Source organism: Zootermopsis nevadensis, unplaced genomic scaffold (assembly GCF_977971745.1).
Source record: "Zootermopsis nevadensis isolate Lab colony 2312 unplaced genomic scaffold, Znev_1.0 Znev_ptg000061l, whole genome shotgun sequence".
In the NCBI taxonomy this organism is placed as follows: domain Eukaryota; kingdom Metazoa; phylum Arthropoda; class Insecta; order Blattodea; family Termopsidae; genus Zootermopsis; species Zootermopsis nevadensis.
Genome location: NW_028259192.1, coordinates 20649657 through 20672836, shown reverse-complemented (window position 1 = coordinate 20672836; position 23180 = coordinate 20649657). Strand labels below are relative to the sequence as shown.

At 35.9% G+C, this 23180-nt stretch overlaps 2 protein-coding genes across 2 annotated transcripts; both read right to left on the bottom strand.

Annotated features, from left to right (window-relative positions):
- Positions 1 to 185: 185 nt before the first annotated feature.
- LOC110835307 (oxaloacetate tautomerase FAHD2A, mitochondrial) lies at positions 186 to 12044 on the bottom strand. Its single transcript, XM_022075397.2, has 5 exons — positions 11512 to 12044; positions 9859 to 10075; positions 3044 to 3375; positions 2218 to 2305; positions 186 to 1447 (listed from the first exon to the last, which is right to left on the bottom strand). The coding sequence occupies exons 1-5, from the start codon at positions 11919 to 11921 to the stop codon at positions 1385 to 1387; spliced, it is 1110 nt and encodes a 369-aa protein (XP_021931089.1). The 5' UTR covers positions 11922 to 12044; the 3' UTR covers positions 186 to 1384.
- Positions 12045 to 12816: 772 nt separating this feature from the next.
- On the bottom strand, positions 12817 to 22967 carry LOC110835305 (uncharacterized). Its single transcript, XM_022075394.2, has 9 exons — positions 22762 to 22967; positions 20790 to 21746; positions 19490 to 20321; positions 18321 to 18543; positions 17773 to 17963; positions 16692 to 16992; positions 15788 to 16038; positions 14653 to 14731; positions 12817 to 13683 (listed from the first exon to the last, which is right to left on the bottom strand). Exons 2-9 carry the CDS (start codon positions 21730 to 21732, stop codon positions 13516 to 13518), a joined length of 2988 nt encoding a protein of 995 aa, XP_021931086.2. The 5' UTR covers positions 21733 to 21746; positions 22762 to 22967; the 3' UTR covers positions 12817 to 13515.
- Positions 22968 to 23180: the final 213 nt, after the last annotated feature.

Genomic DNA, 23180 nt, shown 5'->3' with positions numbered 1-23180 from the left:
CATTTTTGCAAGGAATATAATTTAAGAGAAGTTATTTTTTAAAAGTGATTGGAATTGGAACCTCCCAACTTACAACAGTAGTATTTTATGCTGTAAATATATGGCATGGTGAGGAATCAGGGTGACAAAGGCAAATTTCAAGGTACGCTGAATTTTTCCACTGTGAACAGTGAATAAGAACATAGTATGGCTAGATAGTTTATAAAATGCAAAATTATACCTGAGAGCCCCAAAAGCCATAAGCTTCAAATCAGGATTACCTTACAAAAGATTGCACCAACTTTCATTATTGCGACTAATCTCAAAAATAAAAGTAATAAAAAATTGTTCAAATATAATGATACCCAGTTGCCTGAAGAGAGGAGAACAGCCATCTCCCAATTTGTCATGTACGTCAAACATATTTTTAGACAACTGGCAGTATTCAACGTGACTGCAGAAAATCGTAATCTAAGAAGATAAGCATCTACTGACTAACAAATATACTTCAAATTTTATTAATGAGAATAGTCAAGTACCTTCTGTCATATACTTGGAAATATAAATCCATACCATACACCATTTCTTTCAGTTAAAAATAAGTATTATTAGTTTCAAATACTAGTTTATATAATATATAAGGCAATTCCTGTTATGTGCTAATATGATTTATTCCAATATAAATTATTAAAAATGCATATGAATGATGTTCTGCTACTTAAAAAGCAAGACTAGTAATATAATGTATCTGCAACCAAGCCACTGTTCTGCACAAAATAACGACATACAAGTACAGTGTAATATAAACTGATCTAGGTCTATTTGTAAAAGGCTGTTTGAGCAAGTATTGGCGTAACTAATTGTCAGTATCAACACCAATATAAAGCCCTCAAAATGTCATGTGTCTCTAACATATTTTAAAACAGAAAATATTTGTATTGTGCTTCCGTCTTCCAACACAGACTACACATAAAATCTCACAGCTGCCCATCACACTTTTTGCAGCAAGTTTAAAATATTTGAAGTACATCCACAAGCTTCCATTCTAGAGTTTTAAAAATTAAAGTCTCTCAACTTCCAATCTTCTGTAGACATTACCTGCAATTTACTACTGTATGTAACATGCTTTTCCACCTTAAAAATTGCCCACTCTACAACAAAAGCCAAGCCATGTGAATCCATCTAACTGTGGAATTTTCATTATCTTAAGTAAAAATAAATCCCTGGATAAAATTTAAAAAATGGCTGAGTTGTAATAATACATGTATCAACATATGGCAAGATATAATAAATACTATTATGATTATCATGGCAGACAAGCTGCAGCTACTAACATTCTTTGTTATCATCCTGACATTCAGAATCCAAGCACTGATAATTTTGTTGATTATTAAATATGAACTTCTCATATGATGGTGGTCTTGAGTTTACCAATGCCTTCTATTTCACTCTCAATAACATCTCCTGGCTGAAACAGAAAACAAACACATTTTCTGTATAAATATGCTGTTCTAAAGAAGGAGACAGGAAAGCAACGTAGAAAACAACTGTTTTCATACCTACCACCACAAGAACCTAAAATCTCAACAAAGAAGTCATTTCGTCATAACCTGTTTCTTGAGTTGGATATCCTGTCAGATGGAGTCTGATACCATAAATGGTACAGCGATGACTATCATGGCTGACAGTGCAGACCTACAGTTTAAATCTTTGCCCTGTACCATGATTATCAGTAGTTGAAAATAATACTTAGCTGCCTGTTCTTCAAATCATGTGAAACTGATTATTTCAATTGTGAACAATTATGAGGTTACTGATTATAAAACCATATCACACAAAGCTTAATTCCATCTATATATTTTTATGGCCCATTTAAACTGAGGCACTTCACTAATATATAAATGTAATTCAGTGTGCTACAACATGGCACAAAATGCCTTAATCACAGTTCAAATTCCCTGCCTGGGTACAATGGGCTGATAAAGGTAAAAGTGGTAAACATACATGATTACTGATCTCCCTCAGTTGACAATTAACTTACATTTTAAACAGAAGAAGACGAAGTCATATTCATATTAGTTGCAGTTTACAAAAGTACTCCAATAATTATTTTACTTTTATCCCTCGCTGCTTTCGAAATAAGCCGTAGAACTACAAAGTTGCGTGGCTGTAAGTATTCTAACATTAATATAATGTTAATATTTCACTTCTGAATATGAAAAAATTTATTTTGAATACCTTGAGGAATTCCTGGGGATTTCGGAACACTCCCACACCTGCTGGTGTTCCAGTTAATATCACATCTCCTGGCAGTAGTGTGCTGCAACTTAAAACAGAAAATAATAAAATGTAATATTGTACTACAGGCTAGAATAAATAAATGTATTATGGTAGAAGTAAATAACCAATTACTATAATAACCAAAATAACATGTGAGAATTATAAAGCCAATAAATGCGTAACTGCTAGTTAATATTACTGTAACATAATTATGTAATGTCCCACCTAATGTGGAACCTGCCACAACAGCATGATGGCATGACGGTGAGTGAAATACCACGAAATTAGTTTAAAATGCAGAACACAGACATTGCATGCTAGTAGGTGGACTCCGAGTTAAGTGGGACACTATTCCTATATAACAACCAAGAGGCCATATGCCATTCCACAATGCTCAACCTCTCCTGAATGGCCCAACTTTCTAACAGGGTCTGTAAATGGCAAAAAGTGTACAAGACAATTAATGTGTAAGCTGTCGGAGTGTGGGATAGGGGAACTGGTATCTTCTTAGATTGAAAGTAACAGACAAAAAAGCTCATGCAGATGTTTCTTTCAGCATCAACCGAGTAAAGGAATGTAATATAAAAGAAACTGGGGGCAAAAGTTCAACTTTGTGTGAATCAGGATGTGTTACATACAATAAATAAAATTAAATCCTACAAGAACTTTTGCAAGAACAGAAAATACAATAGATGTCAGGACCCATGGGGCTCTGAATATGCAGCCAGTCATTTTACCAACTGAGCTACCCTAGTCCAGCTACTTGCTACTAATCTAAACTTACTGTGATAAGTAAGAGACAATGTAGTCAATCTTGTGGATCAGTTCATTGGTATTGCTTTCCTGTTTCACTACCCCATTCACTTTACAGCGTATAGGCAAAGCATTGGGGTCAGCCACAACCTCCTTCAGCACTAAGGATGGACCAAGAGGGCAGGAACCATCCATGCTCTTCCCAAGGAGCCACTGTCCTCCATTTCGACCTTTCTGCCAGTCCCGGGCTGTTATATCCTGTGCTACAGTGAACCCAAATACGTGATCCATTGCATCTGTCGGACGAACGTCACGTGCACGTTTTCCAATAACAACTGCCAATTCAACTTCCCAGTCAAGCTCCTGCAGAAGAAGATAATTTTCACATAAGGAAGATTTCTGTCTTCTGGGTTGTTGCGCTGTGTAGTCTGTTCGATGTCCACCAACGTTTCAGAGGTCATACTGCCTGATGATGGAGGCAGTATGACTTCAGAAACGTTGGTTAACATCAACCAGACTACACAGCGCAACAACCCAGAAGACAGATATCTTCATACTCATCGCTGTGAGAACCTCAAATCTTACAATTTTCACATAAGTTTCACATACACCAAAATATCTTACACACACACACACACAGTTTATACATGACACTCATTACCGCATGTCACAACTTCAAGCCGCATCTCTTTGCGAGGTTTGAATTTCATTCTTCTAGAGTTATTAAGCAACTGGACCATGAAGCTGACACCATGTCTCCATCTGGTGCAAAGGAGTGGGGCACTGTATGTGTGCGGAGCTGTACCTTCGTTCCCCTTATACACTTTCATGGCAAGGCGATTAGTCATAGACTTTTACTTAATTTATCTAAACAGTAATTAAATCTTACTGGTAATGTATCCATGTTGCTTAACTAACACCATGACATTCAGTCATATGGGATTGAAGGTATTGCACCAAATATTCTTAACCTCAGCACTAGATGAAGCTAGTTTCATGTCCTGGCCACTTTACCCCAGAGAAAAGAACCCTGTAGCCACTGGATAGAAAGCTTGGTGGACACAAGGGCTACTCAGAATATTGTTGTGCAGAGAAAAATCCTGCCCTGCCAGGAACAAGGTCATCAATCCCATGGCCTAGTCACTATACCGACAGCTATTTTGGTTATTGTTTAATTTTCACTGAAAAAATAAAAATAAGGGCTAGCCACTGGAAAGTATACTTGTGAAAATTATGGCCACAAATCACTACAATGTATATTTATTTATTAGCATAAATTGTATAGTTCTTTCCAGAACTTCCAGTCATGAAATGGCCCAGCAATTACTGAACACCCTATCTCACTACCTCTGACAGCATGAGGAATAACTTGTTTGTTGAAACATAATATAGATCCTGGAAGATGTGCCAATTCTTGGCTGAGATGCTGTTTACATCCTAATTTCCACTGCACACAACAGAACTAAATGAGAATTGGATAGTAACTTCCTGCTGCACCACTACCAAAGCAAAACAAACAAGGAAGGAAGAAAGAAAGAAAAACAACCTTTATCATCAGTAGTAATTTTTCTTTCCTCAGACATTGGCCTCCGAAATCATAACTGACACAAAAACTACACAATGTGCAGTTCAACAAATTCAGTAACATTCTTCAACACATGAGATGGCATTATGTGAATTTATCTACCAAATGTGGACACAATGATTTTGTAAAATGCAGTACACGTGTTGAAGCAGACTATACAGAACTGCAAATAAGCAGTTGAGGTCTGAGCAAGGTTAATGTAAGCTGTTTTGACAGTGAGTTATATTTAAACTAGGAGAGAATGAGAGGGAGAAGTAGCCTGTGACATCAAAACAAAATTAGGACTATTTTCTTTTCCTTGATGTTCTAATGACGTAAATCCTACCACTACGCATAAAAAAAGCAATGGTTTTGGTTACATCTGAACATCAGTACTTCCAGGCCCATAGAATGACCAAGAATAAGATGGTTCAGCTACGTACTGCAGTATGTCAAAAAAAAAAGTGAAGAGCTGGTTAAGGAATCAAAGAGAGATAATTGAGGGGGGGGGGGGGTATTTCCTGTTCATCAAAATGCACAAAACAGAAATGATGCCAGATGAAGCGCCAACTTAGGGAACAGCCAGAACAGAGAAAGTAAGAAACTAAAAATGCACTGTTTTTCTGAGTTGTTGACACAAACTATTCCTTCAGAGATTAACCAGTCATGTTTGCTGTGTGTGGGCAATAGCTGCAGTTCATCCACACATACAATAGACAATAGGATTCAGCACATCTAGAATGGTTTGGAAAATGAATTAACAATAATGCAGTAGACTGCATGGTGGTACAAACCACAAGACAGCCATCTGCATAACAATAATGCAATTTCCTTTAAAAGAAAAAGAAACTATCTATACCTGTGGCATAAAATATTATTCCTTAATTACCAAATGCTTATTTCATCGGTGTATTTTTTATAAATCTTTTTGTTAATCCATACAAATTATGCACATGAAACTGAAATATTTGATCACCACTCAAAAACTTCTGATGACCAATGGCAACTTATCTAAAAGGATTCAAAAGCTGGTTGTTTTGTTACAACATATCAACTTGTTTTAATCACAATCATATTCACTCTTTCAAGTTTTTCCTTGCATTTATTTTATCTATTATACCCTCAAGGTCTTTCTCAGAGAATGATCTGCGTTTCATCTTTATTTATATAATCACACGAACACTTGATGTAGTAACATATCTCGTGATATCACTGAACTTGAAGTACCAACCACTCTTAAGTCTCAACAAAGCCTAACAGCTTGGAAATTCCAAGAATTTATTCAGAAATACCAAGATATGAATAACATAATGCCAGTGTTTTTAAGTGAAGTTAAAAATTATAAATGGAAAATGTGAATAATGTACCAGTTAATAACATGGCAAAAAGACAGAAGAATGTAATATAAGGTGTTATTCTGGGATTTTCTTGGAGGAACTGAGAAAACCATGAACAACATGCAACTCCTGGGTCAGGATATGAACCGGATACCTCCCAAATGCAAGTCAGATGTCACTACTGTGCCAGATCACTCAGTGTGCAGCTAAAAGGTGTCAGTCAATATATTCTGCTGTTTTATATTGGGAGAGTAGGAGTACTTTCTGAAAATACCGCAGACAGAGATTTTTGACAAAATGCCAAACCTATTTTCTAACTTACTTTCATTCAACACATCATTAGTCCTTGGACCTACAAACCTGTTCCAGTCAGAGTAGATAGTTTCTCTTTTTAAATTTCAACTTCTTCAGTGTCTTTTTGACTGTAGTTGTTTAACTAGCCTGCTCACTGATTCTTTCCACATATGTCAGTTTATTCTCATTCTTGTAATTATAATTTTCTCACAATAGATTTATTTCATATTTTGACTAATAGTTCTTGGAAATAAAGTGATGAAATTCAAGTAATTTTTACATCTATTTGCACAGTCACAGATCTACCCATATAAAAAAGAGATAAACAGTACAAACACAAAAATACATTTTTAAAATAATTTTCTCTTCCTCTCCTTGTAAGAAAAGTGTCATCATATTAATCTCCAATTTTGCTATTTTATTACTTCCCACATATTCAATTAAAGATTAGTATGAAAGTTACTTTTTATATCCTTTGCTTGTAAACAATTTGAATAACTGATACAATTTATGTATTTTGAACAGTTTCAATGCCATTGAAAATATTAATCTTGTTCCTTATGACCTCCTGGAAAAGAAGCAGCTAATCAATAATCTATTGTAGACAATATCAATACAGAATGCCTGAATAATGTTTACCATGTATTTTCTATTTTTATATGCCTTCTGACTCCTCGTGTCTTCCTGTCATGTTACAAGTTCAGAATGATAAAGCAAGTTGTTCAAGGATGTTTTAGTAATGTAATGGCCCATGTATCACACTGCATAACCTCATTTAGGTCAAGTTAGATACATAGAAATCTGACTGAATGTCAACACTGAACTGTCAAGCTGTGACCTTGACTTACTTCCATACAAACAATTCATTACCTAACAAGGTTTCATCATTTATTACATTGCAGAAGGCAGAAAAACATAACTATTAGTTTTTTGTCATCATCATTAAATAATTCCACGGTGCAGAATCGTTTTTGATAAACTGATAGTTTCTCAGTTGGTCAAGAATAAATACACTGCATCATATTTCATTACGGTGTTCACATGACCTACCACTGGAGCCAACTTATCTTGTTACTGTTGTTGTTATCATCAACACTTATTATTGTTGGTACTGTTATTATTTTTGATATTTATATTAATGTTATGATTTTATGAACACTCGCATCTCATAAAAGCAGCAAAAGTCTCTTCACCAGCTACCAACTATTCAAAAATACTTGTTCCTGCAAGTCAGTTACGCACTTCATAATATTTAACTTAATTTGTCTTCATACAGCTGTATCACATACAGAGATGGTCAACAAATCTGAAGGGAAAAGACTGCATGGAAAACCTGGGCATAGATGGGAGGATAATATTAAAATTGGTCTTAAATAAATAGAGTGTGAGGTTGTAGATTGGATTCTTTGGCTCAGGGTAGGGACTTTTGTTACAGTGCCTCAATAAAGGGTGTGTTAGACAGAGGATTTCTGGCTTTAGCTCCTAACCGTCCTCCAGAACTGAGATAACATGGAAACAAATATATTTTCCTGATAAAATTCAGTTACTGAAAGGTGGTTTCATGAGAAAATTAATAGTTCAATTTATGTTTGAATTTACATTAAACAATGTAGCTCTAAAATTTTCAAAACAGCCCCCCTCCCCCCCCAAATCTTAGGATATGCAACAGCTCCTGTAGACTATCACCAAAAACCTCAACAAATTCCCCATATCAGTATCTTATCTTACATGCCACTCAATTCTTTGTTCAACTTCCTGATCTTGAAGTACTGTTTATCTCTCAAAAGTAAACACGCTGAATGTGATATCCAAAGATTTTACAGTGGTGGCCCCTGTTGAACCCAAAATAACACCATCAACACCTTTAATGCAACATTTATTTAGGTTAGGATATTAAGTTAAAATGAAAGTGATATTTCTACACTTCCTCATAACTGTATCTTATCGGTTAGATAAGCTGTTTATTTGTGGCTTTACCTATACAACTTGAAAAAACTGCATTTGTATTTTTATTTATTTATAGTTTATTTAAAGGGGCTCAGATTATACAATATTAAAATGCTTTTGTATTAGGCCTGTCGTGTAAGATGGTACGACAGTATTTAACTTTTTAAACCAAGGGTAATAAATATGACTTTTATTCAGGAGATGGAAGAACTGAACTTCTTCAACATCATCTGTTGCTCTGACAGAGATCTTTCTAGTTTTCCTCCTTCTATTCATGTGAATGCCAGAGATGCATCTCTGAACATTTTCACCAATATTTTTCATAATTCATTGCTCTTACCTATATTCCCACCTCATTTTCTACTAAACAATGTCTGCAGTTGATACAGAAGCATGCAACAATAACTCACTTTTCATCAATTAGTAGTTCATAAAATATTGATAACTGTAAGAAAACAGATCTGTGCTGTCAATTTTGGTCTAACATGTTTGTTTTCATAACAGCTTATCAGTTAAACAGATAAGCAAAGTCTGTTATTTATGAGTTTGCTTGACACTAAGCCTCAGAAACTGAAGTCCTTGCAAACAATAAATAATACTTATCTATTTCAGAGCAACTAGATGTTCTATTTTGAAGTGTTAAAACAGCATATTTAAAGACTAATGTAAAACTGTCCCTGCTGCTTAATTATGCACAATACCATGAACATGTATGAGGGAGTGGGGGCATCCTTAACCTCAACATTAGACAAAGCCAAGTGGTGAGCTTCATACCACAGTCCCTGTACCCCTGGATGCGAGATGGAGTGGGCCCCACAGCTGGTCTGGATGTGATGATAAAGAAAAGAGTCTGCCCTTGCTGGGAATTGAACCCCATACATCAAGCACCGAAGCTAATTACAATATTTTTGAAGCTATGTAGCCCCATTGAAAGATTGTACCTGCAAATTTTATGCTTACAGCCTCAAGCAACCGTGTAAAAAAAAAACTAATAATTCCCAACCCAAGAAAATTAATTTCATGCAATTCATCATGCTACATCTAACTGCATGTATTAAAAATTCATTCCTGAAATTCTGATTTTATTTAACCCTGAAATCTGTTTTCTTCTGTATGTTCTATATTTGAAGATCTGGTTACTGAACAAATGATTTCCATCACACAGGAGTCTAAAAAAATGGTTAAAAAACATGGCTGTTTTCACAACAAATACTGATGATGATAATGATATACCTTTCAAGGGATGTTCAAACTACCTTGTACAGTGTAAATGACAAAGATATTCCTCAATAAGCAAGCACACATACACAGTTTACTTTGTACCAATGTGCATGGACACACTTGTGTTTACTTCACTGTTTCACAGAAACAGCTGTGTCCACTAACATAATATATGATATATGTAGTACTGCACTTTTATTCTGCAGGAGATGGATCTATAGTTTACCAGTGGCATATAATATAAATTTTAAAAGGGCTAATTCAGAAATAAAATGTGGCACCTATGTAACTATAGACTAGGGGGTAGAAAAAACCACTTCGGAAACTAGATAAAGATGTAACCAGTATCCACGACACACAGAAATTACATTATGTCGCATTTATTTTTGCAGGATCTATGTTTCCACTAAATATGACTATCCATAATGATGCTACACTAAGAAGTAGGGGCTATAAAAATATATTTCTGATTACTGTATTTACATTTGTGATTGATGGGTATTTGATTTCAGCATTGGGTCCAACAATACAGCTGCTCCACTTTGAGAAGAAGACTGGTTCCTTTGGGAAAGGTCGTTTCTGTTCCTCACAGTGACCTTGATAGTTCAGTCCAACACAAGCGATTTTGTCTGGAGATGACACGGGTGGCAGCAGGCGAACATCAGACAGAGGAATCAGAGACTTTGCTTCTGCAACTACCCTGGAAAAAACATTTAATTAAAACTGTAAAATCTCTAACAAAAACCATTTAACTAGTTCCAAGAATTTATTTTCTCAAACTTTCTAATCACAAGATCAACTGGGAATTGACACTGTTTTCTTAAGTAACCTGTTCTTATTAAATTTGAGTTTATGTGTAGTTTTAAATTAACTGGATTTGCCCAGTCAGTTTCACTATTGTCAGTTCGACAATTTATAATTAATCCCCTGAAATTCTGGTTATTTCTACACTGGTAAAATACTCCTATTTGATAAGTTCATAAAAAGTGTACAGTTATATAACCACAAAATAAGTTTTTATAATGATACTGCATGATTATCTCTCTTATTTTTAAAACTATTATACGTCGCTCATAATCTGTAGCATCCTGCCATTTTAAATCCTTCATTCTGCATTGTACTGATATCTGCTCGGTAACCTTCAAAATACAAGCAATGAAAACAACATCAGCCTGATCACATACCGTGAAAATTCTCCAACATTGCCTCCTTTGAAACCAAGGTTATCCCATTATGTACAGCAAGCATATGGCAGAAACAGCTGCCAACCTTTACATAGACTTTCTATTGCTTTAAGGGAATGACAATAGTATAATTCTAATTCATGCAGAGACAAACTTCTGTCACATGTACATTTAATGACTTTCCAGGACATCAAATGCAACCTGCATATTCATTTTTGTTCACCATAAACATTAAAAGCATATGGAGAATAAAAACAGTTCATAATTGGCCTTTATCGATATAAAATTCCAACCATATAATATTTTACAACTTTGGTGGATATCACAAAAAAATTCAGAATGTGACCTGGCACTATTACAAGAGAGTTTTTTTTTAGTCATGGGCAAATCTTCATGAATCCTGCAGCATATTTTATGAAACTGATTAGTGATCATCACTCCTATTAATGTCATCTTAAACTAGGCCCTACAACAGAACAGAATAGAATTTATTGACATTCCATAGATCCAAGCCTAGGATGTAGAACACGTCATAGCACAAATACAATACTTGTTGCTAATACAAACACAAACAAAAACAAGCTTTACAGTTTCCAAGCAGTGTATTAAAATGTGTAAACATAATTTTGTTTCAGTATTTTATTGTACCAAGTGCACATATTCAGACCGTTCCACATCATTGGCTTGTACTATGAATGATCTATGGTATGCAAATAAATTCTAATCCTATGTTTACCAACTGCATCTGGAAGGTTCACAGCAAACTATAAGACATACGGAATCTTGTTCTTGTCTCACTTACTCCTCGTCATCCTATACATCAAGTAAACACGCACATTCAATTATACCAACCACTAATGCAAAAATAACATGCTTAATATAATACTTGCTTTGTTCTTGGTGGAAGCTCTTCTGCAAGTCATTTATAAACAAATAATCTTGTTGGTCTTACCTCTTCGACTTCTCCAGCATTTTGGGTCCAGCCCGTAAAAACTGAACCAAGCCATTGGGAATGGACGAATCAACACCACTTATGTCTATTATATCACCGTCTTGAGTCAACTGGACGCCAAGCCTTTGTGGACCACCATTCGTTCCAGAGAACTGTACAAATCTCATTCTTGAAGAAGAACCAGTACAAAAATTCCTGCGTAAAACACCGTTGTTAATAAAATGTGAGGAAGACAAATAATTTTCTTTCTGGCTGTCCCTCTGTGGCGACAATCTGCCACTTTGCGCTATCAGTCTTAACTGATTATCGTGAATATTTGTAGGTGAAATTGAAATGAGCCTCTTATTTTCGCGTGCTACCTTCTGGACGATATTTTGCAACAAAAATCTGCATCTTTTCCTAATAGGCATGACGCTGTCCGTCGCAATGCTCTCACGAAACGTTCAGGTTTACGTTACGAATTGACGAATTGATGTAAGTAAACCTACTGCAACACAGTCTGCGTGCGCCTCGAAGGACGAAGAAAGGCTTCAAAACAAGTTCGAGTCCTCACGAACACAGCCGACTGCACCCGATTGTAGACTAAGGACACGCTATAAACACCGCACTGGAATTAAAAACACGACACGACGTGGCGGATATTTTAAACCCGTCTTTCAAACGTACACATTCATTTACACGTCACTTGTCACAAATAAATGTCATGTTTCACAGTGAAACTACGACAAAGTCCGTAGACTGATGTGTAATTTCTTCCAACAAGTAAACACAAACATGCCTCCACAACTGTCAACAAACGTCTCAATAAATATATATATGTGGACAAAAGTCAAACTCAAACAAAACCTTTCTCCTATGTCTTTCTACAAACATTTAAATTATTCGCCCTTTGATACCAATTCAGACTTCAGAACAAACGAGGAGTTTCAAATTTTAAAAATTATACATTAACTTTGGCGTGAGATTTAGAGTTTTCAAGGGAGTGACATTTCAGATTTGTAAATAAATTCTATTCTATTGCACATTTTTTTCCCCCATTTGTCACATAATTTACTCAACATATCCTTGCAAACCGTCCAGGAATTTTTATTGGGCTATGATCTGGAGAATTTCCTGGCCACTCCAAACAAATTATTTTATTGCCAGATAAAAATTTCTTCACTCTCTTGGATACAATTCATAAAGCAAAGCTGCTGAAGTCCAATTTTTATATTCCTTGGCACAAATGAGTAATTTTGGACTTCAAAAGATATTATAAGTATGGCTATGGTAATGCACAAAGTCAATAAAGATCATATTTGACACTGAAGCATATAAAATCATATTTATTTTTAATTAAGCAAAGGTAAGTAATGATGATGTTTTTATTATACATTATTTAGTTTCAACATTTATATGCTGTTTTCTGGAAACAATAAATTAAAATAACAGAACATTCACTCATCCATGGCCACATAAAACAAGATATCATGGATGGCAAAATTATGTATAATGGAAGCCATTGAAACTTTAAACTTTAAACCATACATTGACAGGCATGGCTGTATACTGGTCAGCTTCCTGAAGTAAACAATTCTCAATTTGAACAGTACAACGAATATGAAGTAATTAGTGTCATATTTTGAATCCTAAAAGCTTAATCATGTTTAGTTTTCTTAGAACAAATGAAAATATTTAAATGAACCAAATCTAGGAATTTGGGAGGCAAAATTTTTGATTTCCTATCTTTTAATATAGAAACAAATATAATATCAGAACAAAAACACATGTAAAACAAACAAAGATATTAAAATTAAATGTAGGAATAACACAAGCAAATTATTTTGACACTGTACCAAGTATGGGTTTATCCTTATCAATTATAATTTGTCTCATTTAAATAGGAGAAATAGTTTAAAGGAAATTAAAGTTTTATAAATTATGGTATCACATAATGTAACAAACAATTACCGACCACTGTATTCAAAACAGGAATATGGAATATTAACAATGTTAATAATTTCTTCAACATTTCTTTTCCTTAAGAAACCTAACGGTCTCAAGTGTTTTTGCTATGAAGTCTTCTTCCGCTGTTCCACCTGACAATTCCTTGTACTCGGCAGCCATTTTTTCAAGCAGATCGTATATATTGTACGATATATCTCGTCCAAAGAATTTCCATGGGTAGAACATCTTCAGGCACAAAAGACATTCACGTACTTAAAAATAATAACTAAATAATGGTATCAGGCATGCATGCAACACAAACAAGAATATTTTAATAGTTAAAATAGAGTAATTCAGAGTGTATGTCCCATTTAATGGTACCTTCACCTTGTCGTGGTGGTGGGGCTTTAGTACTTCAGTGACCCCAAGAGCTACTGGTAGGGCCTCCCTAGCAAGATTGGTCGAGGGGGAGAGGTCAGACTAAGACAGGTACCCTGGTCCTCCAGGTTGGGGGTTGGTTGCAAGGCCAACAACCTTGCACCGTAAAAAGGAAGATGTTTCGAAACCTCAATCAAAGCCTCGGACAGACGGACCTAACAGAGGACCGAATGGAAGAGGAGAGTTGAGGAGGCCATGGACCGAAAACGGACCGGAGAGCCATAAAAGAAGAAGAAGAATTCAGAGTGTATGTGTCTATGTGAACATTACTGGATAACTAAAAATAATATGTCAACAGCATAAAAAAAAATTTAAAAAAAGATACTCTTTAGTTAAAAGTCTGATCTGTGTTATAAACGTGGGGTGGCCATTGGAATTTCAACGTAACGTTGAATGTGAAGGATAAAGAAAAACAAAATGGCTTTCATTTAAATTGCTAATGATGAATCAAATGTTACTGACCATAAATTACAAAGGAAACTCGCCTACCATATTACTCAGGGTGAAAATTACGAAACAGTTAAATCATAACACTGTACTTTTAATGTACTGTTAGCTCTCACACATAATCAAAAATTTCGTGTTGAGCTTTCAGGTTCTTGTGGTGGTTAAACCGCGCAGTGTTGTACAGTTTAATCCTGAAGATGAAGGTGATACAGTCCTCCAAAAATTGGTAGTCACCTACGAGACTACACAGTATTGAAACACAAAAGACAACAACTGGAAAACATTTTCATGTTCAGATATACAACCATTAAAGAAATATATGCCACATACCTTCAACATCTGATTACAGGGGTCAGTTCTTATGGCTTTGGCAAGGCTTCGAATTGCTTGAAAGTACTGCTTCTCCATCCTAAGAAAATAAAATATAATGTTTGATGATGTTGATAAGAGATTTTCATATTTCGAAAGAACAACGAAGCTCTTTTGTTAATAATAAATTTTTCACAATGTGTAAAAATAATTTATTGCATCAAAAACTTTTTAATATAGATCATCTTTATAATTCAAGATGGCTATATTCTGGGTTGTTGCACCATGCAGTCTGGTGGATGATTACCGACATTTCAGAGGTGCTGCTGCCTCTACCATCAGGGCAACGAGCACTCACTGCCTTGATAAGGGAGGCAGCAAGCAACTGTGAAATGTCAGTAACCCAGAAGACTCACCTCAGTGAGAATGTTAAATCTTATATTTGTGACTTTTTACTCAATAACAGTTATCGATGTTATATTATTTCAACATTTGGCTGGTGAATAGACGCATAGTATTTATCTGTTACAAATACGGTATCAGAAGAGGTGAACGATCATCCAACCAGATATAGGGTGACATGTGGTCAGCACAACGAACCCCCAGCCATCGCTAGTTTTCATGACCGGATTACGCTATCCATTGTAGCTCCCCAGTTTCCTCACGATGCTGGGTTGGCACCGGTCCCATACCCTTTTCGAAAGCTCACGAGAAAATTCTTTCCCCAAGACTCGAACCAGCGAGCGTTCCGTATCACCAGTCCAAAGCATGATGCCTCACACCGCGCGGCTACGGCGCGGGGTCCATTACAAATATTTTTTATTTTTTTTATCATCAGATGCTGATCACTTAATTACCGGATATTTTGCATTAATCTGATACTGCAGAAAAAGTGGGCGTACAATACGAAGGCACACACACTATTTACAGACTTCAAGAAAGCCTGTTACTTAGTCAGGGGGTGTGAATGAAATCTATCGTTAAGATCCAAAAGGCAAAATTATGGCCGATGCATTTCCTATTCAGAAAGGTGGTTCAACTTTCAATTAAAATATACCATCCGTACTTCCGTTATATTACCTGTCAATAAATAACAGTGGATAAACCCCAAATATTTTCAAGTACTTTAAAATTATACTAATAATAATTAACTTACATATACAAGTAAAATCCTCGGTGACAAAGAATTTGCACTACGTAGTTGGCACTTGAATACTTGAAGACGAGTTTATCAAGACGAAACAGAGGGCTGTAGTTTCCTTGAGGACTCATCCTCATTTTGAGGTTAATGTAATTCATTTCAGCTGGATAGTTAAGATTGGAGTCGCACGTTGCTCTTCCGTAGCAAACCAATGCTTTTTCGTAGTCATGACAGTACTCGTAAAATAATCCTGCATAATGGTTTACCTGTAACCAGAGGAATTCAACAGTCACGAAAGGTTCCGAAGAAGCATTTTCTTACCATAGATCATTCTGAAAGGTTTCAAAGATGGTATAGAAATTGGAACAAATTAAATGGTGCAGATTACATAAGGATTGGAACTGTCAGAATAAATACTTAAATGTAAAAAAAAAACTGAAGTAGAATTAGAAAGAATAACAATCAAATTAGTATTGCCATTGTATTCCATTACACAACAATTTATTGAAACTTCTGTTATAAAATCATCAACAATTACCAAAAACATTTTAAAATTCCTTCCAAAAATTTGTTGTTATAATTATCACATTTTCCTACCAACAATTGTAAACATATGAAAATTTTCAAAACAGGACTACTATTTTTTTTTATTTTTAAAACATACTTTATCCCAAAACTACATTAAGTGGCATATTACTTGTCCTTTTCCAATTTTCACAATATTACGTTTCATTTACACGCTGTTAACATCCATACAATACACTTTCCGAGCTTTACATTACTATTATAAGAAAGAAAAATGGTAAATATCTGAACATCCGACAACTGAGAGAATATAAAGGACTTGTTGCAGCAAGGACCCATACAACTGCTGAAATAAGACAATATGAAATATCTGTTTAATAATTACTTTTCTTACCAAGGAATCATCGGGTGCCATAGTGAGAGCATGTAAGATGGCTTGTTTCGCACATTCCTTGTCTTTGTACGGAACAGGCATGGACCACAATCCTTTGGCACACCTTGCATTGTTATAAGGACAGTGTGGCTCAATCCTTAATGCTTCCAGGAACAGTTGTTTCGCTAACTGCAGATAGTCCCGTTGTTCTGCCTTCAAGGGGGTAACTGGGCGTGGCATGGGTATTTGCTGAGGATTAAGCCATCTCTGTAAACAGTTCATATTCTCTTCTTGCTGCTGAGAATGCCCTTGTCGTAACCAACTACAGATAAAGGTGGAAAGATATTGTTAACCTTTACCAGAATAATGTACCTTGGTAAGAAACAATAACTGTATCCTTCGAAGGCCTTGTGTGCCACATGGTAGCACGCTAAACTGTGCATTATTGATGAAATTGCTTAATTTAATCACATCATAAACATCTCTTCTTCTTCTATTGCCTCCTCTCCTCTTCCATTCGGTCCTCTGTTATGTCCGTCTGTCCGAGGCATCGATCGAGGTTCCTTTTTACGGTGCAAGGTTGTTAGCCTTGCGACCAACCCCCAACCTGGAGGACCAGGGTACCTGTCTTAGTCTGACCTCTCCCCCTCGACCAACCTGGCTAGGGAGGCCCTACCAGTAGCTCTTGGGGTCACTGAGGTACTCAGCCCCACCACCACGACAAGGTGCAGGTACCATTAAGTGGGGGATAAACATCTAAAGTAAAGATTTAAGCCTCATATAATAAAGCTTTTGCAGTAATTCTCATTTACAGATACCAGCTACTTACAATGGATAATACAAACTTGAGAAGAAACTAAATTTAACCATTAAGGTCCTGTACTTTTGAAATATGTACCATAGAATGCCCAATTCTTTTTATAAATGTGTTGGCACTACATATAATGAGTAAAGTTGAGTTGACTTTAAAGCTAATTAAAGACAGAATACACCTCTCATAGAAATACTAAAGTGTCCACACACCTGTCTTGAGTTACATCTTTATTTCAATCCCCTCTTGAGGTGTGCAGGACAATTCTGAGCCCCACTGAATTAAACTTACTTTCCTCTCCAGTTGGCAGTCCCCGCATTACGAATATAATGTCGAGTCCCTACGACTGAATCCCCTTTTGCTTCAGTTTCCATCTTCTCTGCATATCTGAAGTAGGACAGTCCACGATACACGTTGGCCAAGTGCACCAAAACAGATGCATCCTCTCTATTAAGTTGAGCTGCTTTTTCCAGAAGACTCACCTGGAAGATGTTGAGGTCTTTAAAACATTCTGGTGGCAAAAATGACTAAAACACTGTTTAATCTACCTTTCATGTACCAGTACAATGAGAATTGGTAGATTATTAACAGCGTGTGAAATGTGGCACCAAAGATAAATATAATGCGCCTACTACAACTTACTCGTTCCTTTCAGCAGATACCAGGAGAAAGCGTTACTGCGTCCTACGGTTTTTCTGCATAGTGCATCGGAATAAATAATTCTTTGGTAAGTTCAATTAAAAGAATTCAGAAGAGTATAAAGAAAATGGGTACTGATTTTTCAAGGAGTCCTCCGCTGCATTTTTATTTTGTGCGTGAAAGCCTAAGATGCACCAAACCTCTTCTCGTTCCGGTGGTCCTCCTTTGTACTTCTCAACCTGACGAATTCTTCCCATCACCTTCCCACAGTATAGGTTCCACTCCCAGTACTCAGGGTCTAATTCAAGGGCCTTCTGCAGAAACTGAAGGCCCAACTTGTTTCCTGTGTAGCCATACTCAAAGAGCATGGCCCCTCTGACGGCAGCAACCGTCGCCTTGCCAGCATCTCCAAGCTGTTCATACCTGAATAAATGTACCACATATGTCTGATAGAATGCTGGCGCTAAAGTAAGATCCTGAGAAAGAACTGAATCCAGGTTTTAATAAAATAATTAGAATTAATATTTGTACAAACATAAATCTGGGACCAAGAAGGTGATAGTGACTATTCATATATTTTATTATTAAATTAAAATATGGGTAAAGGCAACATAAAATATTGATTCAAGATTAAGATATCACACCTTACGAACTGGGATAAGCATAGCAACTGACAGATAAGAACATTGCTAATTCAGAAAGGCATTCTACACAGTAATTAAACAGGTGACACTATTAAATTAATGACATTAAGAAGAAATAAATACTAATTGTCCTGCTTCAAGATTTGCATCAGTAGTTAATGAATATCAGGTGTAATGAAGGTTTGTAAAACAAAAGAGAATGCATTTGGAAAATAATGAGGGCATCGTGCCAGGACAAATAAACATTTTGCACAATCGGAGATACTTGGTATAACAATGTTAAGTAGCGGGATGTATGTCATGCGAGAAGGGCATAATCCTGATGCTTTACACAGACATACATACAGTGTATGAAAACTAATACTGCACATTTGTCAAACCAAATGAGCACAAGAATTTGTTTTTCTGTAAATCAGTTATTTTGTTGATATACCCATCTGGCATGTTACCTTTAATATGTGTACGCTACTGTAGCACAGTTTTACAGTAATAATTCAATGACAATTTGTAAGATTTGAGGTTTTCTCAGCGGTGCACATTCATCGCCCTGATGACGGAGGCAGTATGACCTCTGAAACGTTGGTAAACATCGACCAGACTACACAGCGCAACAACCCAGAAGACAGAAATCTTCAATGACGATTCTTTCTTTTTTTACTTAAGAACAGATTGATTATTTTACAAATTAGTCTCTAAGATTATAAATAATAAACATGCATACTCACTTGTGTTCAATATGTTTTGCAAGGTCGTAGGCTTCTTGGCTACTCTCTGAAAAGTAAGCCACATGAGCTAGTGTCGCATTTATCACATACTCCAACGCTGCCTGCCTCTGTTCTTGTCTCCCTATCTTGCTCTCATTTCCTGTAGGCTTCTCTTTCTTAGATGCTTCTATTCCACTGTCATCGTATCCAATCTCTCGAACTACATCTACCTGAAGCTTCAGACTGTCCAATCTTTCTTCTTTTTCCTCCTCGCTTTCATTGCAAATAAGTACATCATTAATCAATTCTGGATTACACATATTTTCTTTACCATTTACAGTAAATGATTTGGAATCCATGACCTGATTCTTAAGACTATCATGACTGACACATTTAGCATCTACATCAGATGATCCCATACTGACGTCATTTCTTCCGGAATCTGAGACGCAACTATCTGGAACAATTTTTTGAGCGGCTCGCTGAGCAGATGTTTCTGATTTTGAACAGTATAATTCAACATTAAGAGATCTACGCTGTCCCCTTGAAGTAGGTTTTTGAAGTGTTAATATATTTGACATTTTGTCATCCTCATCAAACGGATTTGTCCTTTTGTGTTTAATTTCATTTAAATGGTATTTTCCTTTAACCAAGTTGACATCAAGATTTTCTTTACTGGATTCGGAACACGACATTATAGTTTGAGAATTACCCAGCAGCTTGTAGCAATGTTGTAAATCCAGAATGGCTTCCACGAAGCGATCGTCCAAAGTCTTTTCGTAAACCAACACGAGGTATATGACAACTTCTCGGAAAACACTGCACTTGGTCTGAGAGAATTCTTTCTCTTTTTCTGTCATGAAAAAATATAATAAAAATGGTATTATAATTTAAAATTAAACTTTTAAAATAAAGCACATGTTTCAAATTATGACCTTAACCTTTTAAAGCCTCCATCTGTTTCAATAACCAATAACTTAATTTTGTACTTAAATGTTCCATATAATTCTCAGAATAAACACCTATTATTTCTTTAAACAGTGGTAACCAGCTGATTGTGTTTTCTTTGAAGTACAGACTGAATTCTTAAATGTTAATTGGATCAGCTTTGGCTTCAAGAGTTATGATAACATAATATGATCGAGTTTAATAAAGGAAATTATATTTCATACATATTTTCAACTGAATTATATAATCATTAAAATTCTGTAACTATTAACACTTTATATACTCATTACAGACTCCAATATTGCATTTGGTTATCTTACAAATTGAAAAGTTAATAAAATTGTAGCTATTACGAGTATATCCATACACTCACCTGCCAGATGAGTGATGATATTTTCTTGAATTACACTGTTAGGACTTCTGTTGATGAACACATCTGGTACCCATTTGAAAGGACATTCAAAATGTTTTAATATCTGCCATACTGGACATTCTGGCTTTAGTACCTCTTGTCTTTTTTCGTCTTCTTCAAGTTTTATCTTGTTAGTTTCAGTCACTTCATCATTCACTAATGTGGAGTCAAGGTATTTTTTCTTAACCCCCTGGTGCGAAATCACTCCTGTTTGAACTTTTCCAGTCACTACAAGCATTTCACCCTCGTTAGGCAGATCAGACTTTCCTGATACAGTCTCAGATGATGTATCAATTACTGGAATGTTGTAATTCTTCACCACGTTAATCTGCTTTGATTCTATACACGCATCTGTCACATTTTCAGCCCTTGTATTAATTCCAGTCAGCCCTGATCGAAGACAACCGGAAATTCCTCTGCTGACGTCATGAGACGGAGAAGTATCGTCAGAAAGAGATAAATCATATGAGGCCTCATTCCACTGATCTGAAAATGTTATTTCTGTACGAGAATGATCTTTGCCCCCTGTGCTAGCCTCAGGCTGTGACGTCAAAGCTGCTACCGTCTCATCAACGACGGTGACGTAAGCTGAGTCCCCTGGTGACGTAGCCGTGCTCCATCTGTTTCGTTCGTTTCCTGGCTGTGGTTCGCATTCTTGCAATATCTTTTGCATGTGCTGCTCGCACTGCTTTCGTTCAGCAGTTTCGTGTTTTATTTTTCCACTAACATGTATCGGTGACTCATATCTGTGACACCCCTGTTCCTCGCTCGCATCACCATCTCCTTGCCGATAATTATCTCCATCACTTGCAGCAAGTGAGAGGACTCCGTCATCAGTGCACGAGGACGACAAAGACGCTAGACACTGACCTCTACCGCTAGATAAGATCGGCGAAGCTTCCATTTTAAAATCTGACCCTTAAACAGCGAAAACGTACGTCATCAAATTGTTTTCAAGGAACATGTGGAATGTTTTAGAGAAGACTCTGTCCTTCTGTCGATCCCTGACAAAAATAACTCATTATCGTTACTGTCGATGTTGGTGTTCTGGTCCTGAAGATGGAGGGTACATTTTCCTCCGAAACGTTTACATCTATCTCGTAGTCGACTCCGCGTTGGAGCCCAGAAGTCCAACATCGACACGTTCACCGCTTGAACAACTATCATTCAGACAGCATGAACTATGCATAACAATGGCATTATTTAGGCATCCATTTGTACGCATTTATCACTAGTACAGATTCCAGGTAACGATAAATTTGTTACATATAACTTAACAGTTTTAATCAATAATGGAATGTGTTGATAAATTTTAGTAAATTTCTCCGTGGCGAAGCTAGTAGGAGCATTTCTGCACTCCTAAAACTTGAGCCTGTTTTGTCAGGCAGTAACTAACCTATAAATTTATTGGGTATTCTAAGTGTTAATAGTTGTGCTTTAGAATATGACGATGAGGTTATTTTAAATAAAATGAATGACAGTCATTCCAATTTAATGTCTTGGAATAAGAGAATCTTTTAAAAACTGGCCCAGTCCAACGATTGGAATTTTTCATATTAGAAAAATTGTACGCGTGGTGGACAGAGGATAAGCTAGAAACGTTTCTTAATAACTTCACATTATGTACTTTGAACACAGCATTGTAACGAAATACCTAACAATTAGTTTTAAACCAGAAATTCGGGACACACAGGCCGAGAGTCCAAACAGTTATTTCCGCACAAAGTACAAAGCAAATAAAAAAAGAATAAAATTGATTCCGATGCTTCGCAACATATTTCAGAATAGAGACATAAATATTCGAAAATTTACATTGGAAAATGTAGATATAATATCCTCCTATAACGACATCTTTAATGTGTTAATATGAAAACATGTACATCATAGTTAATTCGGTTTGAATAAATATATTTCAGATAAAACAATTACTAACCTCTAAATTAAACAGGAGTAAGAACAGCAGTAGTGGTAGTAACAATTGACACCGGAGCTCGTATTTCTGTGAAGAAGATCTGACAGTTGAATGCTTTTCTCTGTTCTCTGAACTGAATACATGGAATCTAGAACGATGTGAAGGTTGTACCATTAAAATGCCGTTTATTGCATAACATTTCTTAACATCAGACTGTAGAAAGACAAACAGATATTAATATAACTTAATCAAAAGAGTTTTAATTTTCGTTGTAATATATTGCATAGCTAAAACAGATGAAATTAGTTACTTATGAGCAACTAACATTCTCATCAATGATTGTAATCTAAGATTTTATATGTATAAATTGTATTAAACAAATGTCCTAGCAATTTCCTTAACAGATAGATTGAAATAAAATAATGATCTTAAGAAAATAG